Here is a 12,485-nt window from a genome sequence, read left to right as displayed (position 1 = left end):
GAGATTTGTTTCAGTTGTGCAGAATCATCACCTTTGAATATCATTTCTGGTATGGGTATCTCTTACATCTTCCTCAGTGAAGACTGAAGCAAAAACTTCAGATAGTCTTTCTGCTATGGCTTTGTCATCCCTGTGCCCCTTTTACTCCTTGATCATCTAATGGCCCAACTGACTCCCTCATAGGCTTTTTGATCTGGAAAGAAATACGACGAGTGAGATAATCAAATTTGCAGATGACACAAAATTGTTCAGAGTAGTTAAATCACAAGCAGATTGTGATAAATTGCAGGAAGACCTTGTAAGACTGGAAAATTGGGCATCCAAATGGCAGATGAAATTTAATGTGGATAAGTGCAAGGTGATGCATATAGGGAAAAATAACCCATGCTATAATTACACGATGTTGGGTTCCATATTAGGTGCTACAACCCAAGAAAGAGATCTAGGTGTCATAGTGGATAACACATTGAAATCGTCGGTACAGTGTGCTGCAGCAGTCAAAAAAGCAAACAGAATGTTGGGAATTATTAGGAAGGGAATGGTGAATAAAACGGAAAATGTCATAATGCCTCTGTATCGCTCCATGGTGAGACATCACCTTGAATACTGTGTACAATTCTGGTCGCCGCATCTCAAAAAAGATATAATTGCGATGGAGAAGGTACAGAGAAGGGCTACCAAAATGATAAGGGGAATGGAACAACTCTCCTATGAGGAAAGACTAAAGAGGTTAGGACTTTTCAGCTTGGAGAAGAGACGACTGAGGGGGGATATGATAGAGGTGTTTAAAATCATGAGAGGTCTAGAACGGGTAGATGTGAATCGGTTATTTACTCTTTCGGATAGTAGAAAGACTAGGGGGCACTCCATGAAGTTAGCATGGGGCACATTTAAAACTAATCGGAGAAAGTTCTTTTTTACTCAACGCACAATTAGACTCTGGAATTTGTTGCTGGAGGATGTGGTTAGTGCAGTTAGTATAGCTGTGTTTAAAAAAGGATTGGATATGTTCTTGGAGGAGAAGTCCATTACCTGCTATTAAGTTCACTTAGAGAATAGCCACTGCCATTAGCAATGGTTACATGGAATAGACTTAGTTTTTGGGTACTTGCCAGGTTCTTATGGCCTGGATTGGCCACTGTTGGAAACCGGATGCTGGGCTTGATGGACCCTTGGTCTGACCCAGTATGGCATTTTCTTATGTTTACTTCAAATGTACCTGAAAAAAAATGTATTATGAGTTTTTGCTTCCATGGCAAGTTTCTTTTACATTCTCTCCTTGCCTTCCTTATCAATGCTTTCCATCTAACTTGCCAGTGCTTAAGCTGTTTCCTGTTTTCTTCATTCGGATCCCTTTCCCATTTCTTGAAAGATGTTCTTTTAGCTATTATAGCCTCTCTCATCTCACCTTTTAACCATGCTGGTTAAAAGGTGAGATGAGATGTGAACATTAACTTGTTCACATCTTTTCATGATTTTGTAGACTTCTATCATATATCATATCATCTCCACTCCAAGCTGAACAGCCCTAACTTCTTTAGTCTTTCCTCATAGGGCAGCTGTTCCATGCCCCTTATCATTTTGGCCGCCCTTCTCTGCACTTGCTCTAGAGCAGCTATATCCTTTTTTAGATGCGGTGACCAGAACTGGGCACAGTATTCAAGGTGCAGTCTCACCATAGAGCGATACAGAGGCAATATGACGTCCTCTGTTTTATTTTCCATTCCCTTCTTAATAATTCTTAACATACTGTTTGCTTTTTTGATGGCTAGAGCACACTGGGCTGACAATTTCAATGTATTATCCACTATGATGCCTAGATCTCTTTCCTGGGTGGAAACTCCTAAGATAGAATCTGACATTGTGAAACCAGCATGGGTTATTTTTCCCTATATGCATCACCTTGCACTTGTCCACGTTAAATTTCATCTGCCATTTGGAAACTCAATCTTCCAGTCTCATAAGATCCTCCTGCAATTCACCACAATCCGCTTGTGATTTAACTACTCTGCATAAATTTGTGTCATCCACACAAGCTTATTCATAACTACCTTCCTTCTCATTTAATATTATGTTACTCTGACTTATACATTTGAATACTAAGTTATTTTAACTTATATCTCCTTTTCTTAGTTAAATTTGTATTTATTCATTACTTGTTCCCACATTTATTGGATTTTGTTCAGTTCTAATTTTACAATTCGCCTTAGTTGACTCGCCCCTTATGTTACTCTCTCCCCACCTTGCTTAACTTAGATGGATTGTTCAGTGTTCTCTGTAAAGCTTGTTAGCTGCATTTCTGTTTATTGTGAACAGATGAGATGTTTCCAAAGTTCATCGGTATATAAAAGCTTCTAAATAAATAAATAATAAATAAATACATTTGATTACCTCACTCTGTGTACCCCTTTCCAGATCATTTATAAATATATTGAAAAGCACTGATCCGAGTACAGATCCCTGAGGCACTCCACTGTTTACCTCTCTCCACTGAGAAAATTGACCATTTAATCTTGCTCTCTGTTTCCTGTCTTTTAAACAACTTGCAATCCACAAAAGGCAATCTCTTCCTATCCCTTGCCTTTTTAGTTTTCTTAGAAGCCCCCTCATGAACGCCTTCTGAAAATCCAAATACACCACATCTACTAGTTCACCTTCGTTCACATGTTTATTCACGCCTTCAAAAAATATATAGGAGATTTGTTAGGCAAGACTTCCCTTGGGTAAATCCATGCTGGCTGTGTCCCATCAATCCATGCCTATCTAAATGTTTTGTGATTTTATTCTTTATAACAGTTTCCATGATTTTTCCCAGCATTGAAGTCAGGCTCACTGGTCTACAGTTTCCCGGATAACCTCTGGATCCCTTTTTAAATATAGGGGTTACATTGGCCACCTTCAATCTTCAGATACATCAGATGATTTTAATGAAAGATTACAAATTTTTACTAATAGATCTGAAATTTCATTTTTTAGTTCTTTCAGAACTCTGGGGTGTATACCATCTGGTCCAGGTGATTTACTACTCTTCAGTTTGTCAATCAGGCCTACCACATCTTCTAGGTTCACTGTGATTTGATTCAGTCCATCTGAATCATTACCCATGAAAACCTTATCCAGTACAGGTACCTCCCCAACATCCTCTTCAGTAAACACCGAAGCAAAGAAATCATTTAATCTTTCCGCGATGGCCTTATCTTCTCTAATTGCCCCTTTTTTATTATTGGAACCTCACTGTCGGGATGCCCTAATTCTAATGCATCATTAGTATCCTTTGAAGATACCTCCCTCCAAACCTTGCATTGCTGAGCAATTGCCGGCGTTCCCCTTGCAGCAGCTTTTAAACTAGAATCATCTCCTTTTTAAAGGTTAGCGCCAGAGGTATTGAAGGAGATGTAAAGGCATTTGCTTTCTAGAACACGGGTAGATGTGAATCGGTTATTTACTCTTTCGGATAGTAGAAAGACTAGGGGGCACTCCATGAAGTTAGCATGGGGCACATTTAAAACTAATCGGAGAAAGTTCTTTTTTACTCAACGCACAATTAAACTCTGGAATTTGTTGCCAGAGGATGTGGTTAGTGCAGTTAGTATAGCTGTGTTTAAAAAAGGATTGGATAAGTTCTTGGAGGAGAAGTCCATTACCTGCTATTAAGTTCACTTAGAGAATAGCCACTGCCATTAGCAATGGTTACATGGAATAGACTTAGTGTTTGGGTACTTGCCAGGTTCTTATGGCCTGGATTGGCCACTGTTGGAAACAGGATGCTGGGCTTGATGGACCCTTGGTCTGACCCAGTATGGCATGTTCTTATGTTCTTCTTTCAGTGGTATTGAAGGAGGTCCATTTACACACATAGATTACTATCTAGCTGTGCAGATGGCTTTGAAAATTGCCCTCCCTCCCTATCTATGTGTATAATCTGTTATAATGTCAGCTTCCACCACCTCCACTGCTTACCACTTCCAGGCTTTGGTTTTTAAAAGTCCCATAGGTAATCCAGTACCCAGGCCCCCCTCTCATTTCTAATCCAAACACCCACAAAACTGAGGAGGTTTTTGCACAAACATCCGAGCATTGCTTGTTATAAACCATGGCTGCTCTGTGAAAGTTAAGCTTCATACAGCCAGACCTCTAAAGGCAGGGTTTTAACCAGGGCCTCTCTGTGAAGGTTATCCCCACTTTCTTAGAAGCCAGATGGAACAGTAACTCTCATAGCAAGGATACCCCAGACTTCTTGGGAGCTGGAAAGCCATACCTATCGTGTTTAGGTTTGCAACTGCCACTCCGTGAAGGTACAAAAGCATGTAGGATATCATACTGAAACTCACACTCCTTCCCTACCCCAAACTACTTTCCCTTCACCTCATTCCATGTCTCAATACCAAGGTTTTGTGATATTCTAAACAACTACGATGTGTCCCCATCGTCTTTCTGAACAGCACCACCAACCTGATGTCACTAATCCAGTTGGCTTTTGGAAAGTTGGAGCCTGCTGATCAACTTGGATAGGCCATGGCTTGCAGCAGTGCTAGGGCTTGCTTCTTTTCTTTACACTTTATTTTGCCTTGATCATCTCTCTCCTTGACTCTTCTCTTAAGGGAGTGAAAGATGGGATGTTTGCAATACTGAAACCTTCCAACCCTACTTATACCACTGACATAGAATAAGATGAAAGATAAGGATTATTAAGGCCCATCTAGCCTGCTGAATTCCATCCACAGTAGAGGAGTAAGGGGTAAAGCTTGGATAAGCACAGAGGATCCTTAGCTGTGAGGGAGTGAGAGGTAAAGCCTGGGATAAGCACAGAGGATCCTTAGCTGTGAGGGAGTGAGGGGTAAAGCCTGGGATAAGCACAGAGGATCCTTAGCTGTGAGGGAGTGAGAGGTAAAGCCTGGGATAAGCACAAAGGATCCTTAGCTGTGGGGGAGTGAGGGGTAAAGCCTGGGATAAGCACAGAGGATCCTTAGCTGTGAGGGAGTGAGGGGTAAAGCCTGGGATAAGCACAGAGGATCCTTAGCTGTGGGGGAGTGAGAGGTAAAGCCTGGGATAAGCACAGAGGATCCTTAGCTGTGGGGGAGTGAGAGGTAAAGCCTGGGATAAGCACAGAGGATCCTTAGCTGTGAGGGAGTGAGGGGTAAAGCCTGGGATAAGCACAGAGGATCCTTAGCTGTGAGGGAGTGAGGAGCCTGGGATAAGCAGGTTTGGGAAAGGCTGGTATAAAACGTGTTCTAGCATTTAGCCCAGTTGTCTTTTCCTGTTCTAGCTGATAAGTGCATCCAGAACATCTACCAGGAGTTCTGTCTGGGGCAGGAGAGGAAGTACTCGGGAATTATGGCAGAATTGTTACTGCAGGCCGAGCTGCCACTGGACTCTATCAAAGCCAACGTTACCGAACTCATGGCTGGTGGAGTTGACACAGTAAGCAATACCCTGTCTCTGACCTCTGAACCTTGATCTTGGCCTTAGTTATATCCCTTTTCCATTAATATTAATTCTGTAAATAATAGAAGAGAATCAGAACGTCTTCCTGTGTGTCTGTTATCTCCGTCTGTTATTATACAGGAAAGTCTGTCATCCTGGAGAGAATGGGAGTGATGAGAGCGAGACAGCAAGAGACTGAAGAGAGAGATCTAGAGGGGTAAATGGAAGAGAGAATCAGGGGCATGAAGGTTTACGACAGGCAGAACTAGAGCGTGAGAGACAATGGAGGAGGAGAGTTGGGATCAAAGTATAAAGTGAAGAAATGGTGATGTAAGGAAGACATTTAGAAGCAGAGAGGAGAGAAATGGAGGAAAGAGATGAGAAGGAAAGGTCAATGCTAGAAAGAGAGGTAAGGAAGACAGTGATAGAGAGAGAGAAGAAAAGTAAACTGGAAGGGAGAGCCTGAAAAAGGAGAAAGGAAAAGACAGAGAATAGGAAAGCAGATCATAGAAACCAGGACCAACATGATTAGAAAAGAAAACCCATCCAGACAACAAAGGTAGAGAAAAAGCTTCTTATTGACTCTAATGATGAAGATATCTATGCATATTATGCGCCTCTGATCTGTACTATACCACGCATGCTACCAGAGGTGTGCGGGTGATAACCTTTTTTAAATAGTAAAATAAATAAACAAATAGTACTTGTGTCTCCTGGAGAAAACTGGATTCTTTGCAGGCTGTAGTGGCTTTTATTCAATGAGCTATCGAGATTACAGAGGCTCCTTCTTCAGGCGCCATATCAGAGGCGTTATTCACATTAAAGATGGGACCAATGCAAGCTTGGAAGCTTATGAACAATACTTTTTAATAACTTTTTGCAGTGATACAACTAAAGGTTTCAGAATCTCTGAAGAATGCCAGGACTATATTGCTCTGTGTACCATTCTTACTGCTGTGTGGAGAGATGTGGGGAAGGTTAAATACTTTTTTAAAAAATAAAATGTGCTCATCAAGTGGAAAAGAGCCGGTGAAATGTCCTTGATAAGAAGCCAGGAGATAGTAACTAAGTCCCAGGGGGAGAAGTGCCCTCCTTTCCTTCAGGGGGTACAAGTGCATGCCCGAGAGGCAGGCTGAGCATTTAGGGAAAGAAAGGTCAAGTAGAGACACTGATTTTTTTCAGTCCAAAATTCCTGCATGCAACAAAAGCAGGTTCATTTGTATCCGCAGTCCCCACAATTCAAAGGAGATCTGCAGGTACTTATCTATTTGTGCTATCTGCCAAAATGTTTGTTCAGTGTGCAGTACAAATGTGCACTCCTAATGATATATTCACTTCACGGAGCGGACAAACCAGCAGGCAGTGTGAAAATTGCAATTCTCAAAGTGGTTGCTTTGCTGCAGAGTCTTATAGAAACATAGAAATGACGGCAGAAGAAGACCAAACGGCCCATCCAGTCTGCCCAGCAAGCTTCACATTTTTTTCTCATACTTATCTGTTTCTCTTAGCTCTTTGGTTCTATTTCTCTTCCACCCCCACCATTAATGTAGAGAGCAGTGATGGAGCTGCAACCAAGTGAAATATCAAGCTTGATTAGTTAGGGGTAGTAGGGGTAGTAACCGCCGCAATAAGCAAGCTACACCCATGTTTATTTGTTTTACCCAGACTGTGTTATTCAGCCCTTATTGGTTGTTTTTCTTCTCCCCTGCCGTTGAAGCAGGGAGCTATGCTGGATATGCGTGTAGTATCAGTTTTTCTTCTCCCCTGCCATTGAAGCAGAGAGCTATGCTGGATATGCGTGTAGTATCAGTTTTTCTTCTCCCCTGCGGTTGAAGCAGGATATGCATTGAAAGTGAAGTATCAGGCTTATTTGGTTTGGGGTAGTAACCGCCGTAACAAGCCAGCTACTCCCCGCTTTGTGAGTGCGAATCCTTTTTTCTTCTCCCCTGCCGTTGAAGCAGAGAGCTATGCTGGATATGCGTGAAGTATCAGTTTTTCTTCTCCCCTGCCGTTGAAGCAGAGAGCTATGCTGGATATGCGTGAAGTATCAGTTTTTCTTCTCCCCTGCCGTTGAAGCAGAGAGCTATGCTGGATATGCGTGAAGTATCAGTTTTTCTTCTCCCCTGCCGTTGAAGCAGAGAGCTATGCGTGAAGTATCAGTTTTTCTTCTCCCCTGCCGTTGAAGCAGAGAGCTATGCTGGATATGCATTGAAAGTGAAGTATCAGGCTTATTTGGTTTGGGGTAGTAACCGCCGTAACAAGCCAGCTACTCCCCGCTTTGTGAGTGCGAATCCTTTTTTCTTCTCCCCTGCCGTTGAAGCAGAGAGCTATGCTGGATATGCGTGAAGTATCAGTTTTTCTTCTCCCCTGCCGTTGAAGCAGAGAGCTATGCTGGATATGCGTGAAGTATCAGTTTTTCTTCTCCCCTGCCGTTGAAGCAGAGAGCTATGCTGGATATGCGTGAAGTATCAGTTTTTTCTTCTCCCCTGCCGTTGAAGCAGAGAGCTATGCGTGAAGTATCAGTTTTTCTTCTCCCCTGCCGTTGAAGCAGAGAGCTATGCTGGATATGCATTGAAAGTGAAGTATCAGGCTTATTTGGTTTGGGGTAGTAACCGCCGTAACAAGCCAGCTACTCCCCACTTTGTGAGTGCGAATCCTTTTTTCCACATTTCCTCTTGCTGTTGTAGCTTAGAGTGATGTTGGAGTCACAGTAACCATGTGTATGTTTATTGAATAAGGGTATTATCTCCAGGCAGTAGCCGTCATTCTGGCGAGCCACCCACTCTTTATTGACGGCCTCTTGATTTTATGGATCCACAGTGTTTATCCCACGCCCCTTTGAAGTCCTTCACAGTTCTGGTCTTCACCACTTCCTTCGGAAGGGCATTCCAGGCATCCACCACCCTCTCCGTGAAGAAATACTTCCTGACATTGGTTCTGAATCTTCCTCCCTGGAGCTTCAAATCGTGACCCCTGGTTCTGCTGATTTTTTTCCTATGGAAAAGGTTTGTCGTTGTCATTGGATCATTAAAACCTTTCAAGTATCTGAAAGTCTGTATCATATCACCTCTGCTCCTCCTTTCCTCCAGGGTGTACATATTTAGATTCTTCAATCTCTCCTCATAAGTCATTTGATGAAGACCTTCCACCTTTTTGGTCACCCTTCTCTGGACCGCCTCTTCTTTTTGTTTCCTGTTTATTTAAAAAAGTCATTTAACCTGAAAGCATTGTAGGAGATCTCAGAGACAATCAGTGGATAAACATTACTTCAGCCCAAGCACGGCTTCAGCTTCTTATGGAAGGTGAAGTAACTGGAAGCTGATTCCACCAGAGCACTGGAACTCTTACAGAGCGAAGTGAGGGTCTGACCCGTGCACCCTGGACAATGAGATGGGAGGGAATTTTAAACAGGATCCCCCACTCCAGCTCATCTCAGAGACAGTGTGGGCCCACTCCCCTTAACCCTTCAAACATTTTACACCAAACCTGAACTCTTAACTGGTAACCGATGCAGAGATTTGTTTTATAATGCAAAAATCCTCCTGCAGTTTATCACTATCCACTAAACAATATTGTTGTGTCAGCTGCAAATTTGATCACCTCACTCGTCATTCCCCCTTTGCACAAAATTTATAAATATAATAAAAAAGCACCGGTCCCAGTACAGATCCCTGAGGCACTCCACTGTTTACCTCTCTCCACTGAGAAAATTGTCCATTTAATCCTACTCTCTGTTTCCTGTCTTTTAGACAGTTTGTAATCCACGAAAGGACATCGCCTCCTATCCCATGACTTTTTACTTTTCCTAGAAGCCTCTCATGAGGAACTTTGTCAAACGCCTTCTGAAAATCCAAATACACTACATCTACCGGTTCACCTTTATCCACATGTTTATTAACTCCTTCAAAAAAATGAAGCAGATTTGTGAATGGAGAAGTAGCCAGTTGGTTACAGTAGTGAGCTGGGAAATTAGGGTTCAAATCCCACTACTGCTCCTTGTGACCTTGGGCAAGTCACTTTACCCTCCTTTGTCTCAGGGGACAGGGAAATACCTGCAGTAACTTAATGTAATCCACTTTGAAGTGCCAAAAAGCGGAATATAAATAAGTAAAAATTTGTGGTGATGTTCTTTAGAGTAGTTTCCATGATTTTTCCTAGCAGAATCCTGGGGGTATACCGTCTGGCCCAGGTGATTTGCCACTCTTCAGTTTGTCTATCTGGCCTACCACATCTTCCAAGCTCACTGTGATTTGGTTCAGTTCATTTAAATCATTACCCTTAAATACCGTTTCTGGAACGAGTTTGTTTGCAACATCCTTATTCGTAAACACTTAGGCAAAGAATTTGTTTAGTCTTTCTGCAATGGCCTTATCTTCTCTAAGTGCCCCTTTAACCCCTTGATCATCTAACGGTCCAACTGACTCCCTCACAGGCTTCCTGCTTTAGTTATATTTTTAAAACTTTTTATTATGAGTTTATCACTCATCACGCTTCTTTCTTCAGAACAGGTTACATTTACCACTACTCGCTGACATCTGTCAGTCAGCCAATATGTAATGCATTCCAACTTGGCACCCACTCCCAAGCTTCTCATTTTATTTGAGCCTCCTAAGCAGGATCATATCAGAAGCCTGGCTGAAATCCAAGTATCTTGTACTCTTTCATGATCCAGTTCTCGTCTGCCAGTCAAAAAAAATCCGATTTGTTTGACAGGACATTGCTGAGGATCTCTCTAGCAGTGTTGAAGGTTACATCTCTTACTTCTTGATTCGGCCTGAAGCTGTCTCACTATCCATGTTGTTTATTTTACCTTACAGCTTAAAGAGATGATGAAGGGGACCATCAAACTGATGGCTCCAGACTCCACGGTTATGACCCTAGGTAGATGCAGAGCACAGGCACAGAAAGCTGCACACCAGTGTCATGTGCAGAAAAAGCAGCAACCAATGCTGTGGGGTTTGGCGTAATATGGGTAGGAATTTTGCCCCATAAATTCTTCTATTCCAATGCCCCATTCCTGAAAGTAGCAGAAGAGAGCAGAAGAGGAGAGTGTCATGTATGAAATGAATTCATGTTCCTCCATCCTGTCCAGTGTCGGAGTGAAAAACAGGACAATTACTTTAAAAACAGGCCTGTACTATATGCAACCCCCTTTTATCAGGGCACTCCCTGTACCATGCAAGAGACTACACCTTCAGATGCTCCAGCGTAAGCACAAATCAGGATTCTCCAGTAGGGAGGGCAGCATTCCTTGCAAGCCCCAAGAGGATCATTTCACAAAATTTCCACCCAGGACTGTGGCTTCAAAATCAAAAATTTACTGAGAAAATTGATGGGTAGGAAATAAATTCCTCTTCACAGAAATCAGAGGGTCTCAAACTAATTGCGCACAGTACAGAGCAGCACTGCAGATCCCAGATGTCCCTTTGGCGTTGCTTGCCTTCAAAACCTTTCCCAAAATCAATTAGGCTCTTTCGGTTGCTAAACCAGACTCTGGGTTGCACCTGCATAAAAGGCCTCGCTCTCTTTCCCATAAGGTGGACACCCTGCAAAGGTTGCACAGAAAGAGGATACTGCTCACAGCTGTGCACTTCTAGCACCTCACAAGACATCCTTGCACACACAGACATTTGCAGAGAATTCAGCTTTCCTACCTGCATGAAAAAAGCAAAAGGGAAACTCTGCCGCTTCCGCAACATGGAAGGACAACTGGGGAAACAGGCCCACTGTGACCTTTCCCACTGGAGAAACCTCTCCAGATGCAAGCTGGCACCCTCCAGGACGTATGTATTCCATGCATTAAGAAAGGTGGAAGGAAGGCAAAACGATTACAGTCATGGTTAAAAGGTGAGGTGAAAGAGGCTATTTTAGCCAAAAAATCATCCTTCAAAAATTGGAAGAAAGATCCATCTGAAGAAAATAGGATAAAACATAAGGATTGTCAAGTTAAGTGTAAAACATTGATAAAACAAGCGAAGAGAGAATTTGAAATGAAGTTGGCCATAGAGGCAAAAACTCATAATAAAAACTTTTTAAAATATATCCAAAGCAAGAAACCTGTGAGGGAGTCGGTTGGACCATTAGATAACCGAGGGGTTAAAGGGGCTCTTAGGGAAGATAAGGCCATTACAGAAAGACTAAATGAATTCTTTGCTTCCGTGTTTACTAGTGAGGATGTTGGGGAGATACCAGTTCCGGAGTTGGTTTTCAGGGGTGATGGGTCAGACGAACTGAACGAAATCACTGTCAACCTGGAAGATGTAGTAGGCCAGATTGACAAACTAAAGAGTAGCAAGTCACCTGGACCGGATGGTATGCATCCCAGGGTACTAAAGGAACTCAAAAATGAAATTTCTGACCTATTAGTTAAAATTTGTAACCTATCATTAAAATCATCCATTGTACCTGAAGACTGGAAGGTGGCCAATGTAACCCCAATATTTAAAAAAGGCTCCAGGGGTGATCCGGGTAACTATAGACCAGTGAGCCTGACTTCAGTGCCGGGAAAAATAGTGGAAACTATCCTCAAGATCAAAATTGTAGAGCATATAGAAAGACATGATTTAATGGGACACAGTCAACATGGATTTACCCAAGGGAAGTCTTGCCTAACAAACCTGCTTCATTTTTTTGAAGGGGTTAATAAACATGTGGATAAAGGTGAAGCGGTAGATGTAGTGTATTTGGATTTTCAGAAGGCGTTTGACAAAGTCCCTCATGAGAGGCTTCTACGAAAACTAAAAAGTCATGGGATAGGAGGCGATGTCCTTTCATGGATTACAAACTGGTTAAAAGACAGGAAACAGAGAGTAGGACTAAATGGTCAATTTTCTCAGTGGAAAAGGGTAAACAGTGGAGTGCCTCAGGGATCTGTACTTGGACCGGTGCTTTTCAATATATATATCAATGATCTGGAAAGGAATACAATGAGTGAGTTATCAAATTTGCGGATGACACAAAGAGTAGTTAAATCACAAGCAGACTGTGATACATTACAGGAGGACCTTGTAAGACTGGAAGATTGGCATCCAAATGGCAGATGAAATTTAATGTGGATAAGT

The 12,485-nt window shown here is 42.4% G+C and overlaps 1 protein-coding gene and 1 long non-coding RNA gene across 2 annotated transcripts in view; one reads left to right on the top strand and one right to left on the bottom strand.

Annotated features, from left to right (window-relative positions):
• Nucleotides 1-12,485, bottom strand: part of LOC115085829 — a 328,161-nt gene that overhangs the window by 276,533 nt on the left and 39,143 nt on the right. The gene's annotated exons all lie outside the window — the stretch shown is intronic.
• The window catches only part of LOC115085826 (cytochrome P450 11B, mitochondrial-like), a gene marked incomplete at its 5' end in the record, with an annotated part of 82,375 nt that overhangs the window by 43,293 nt on the left and 26,597 nt on the right, over nucleotides 1-12,485 (top strand). Inside the window, 1 exon segment of the mRNA XM_029592294.1 lies at nucleotides 5,267-5,421. Coding sequence (XP_029448154.1) covers nucleotides 5,267-5,421 — 155 coding nt within the window.

This window comes from Rhinatrema bivittatum, chromosome 2, assembly GCF_901001135.1.
Source record: "Rhinatrema bivittatum chromosome 2, aRhiBiv1.1, whole genome shotgun sequence".
NCBI classification, from domain to species: domain Eukaryota; kingdom Metazoa; phylum Chordata; class Amphibia; order Gymnophiona; family Rhinatrematidae; genus Rhinatrema; species Rhinatrema bivittatum.
This window is presented reverse-complemented; position numbering and strand designations above follow the sequence as displayed.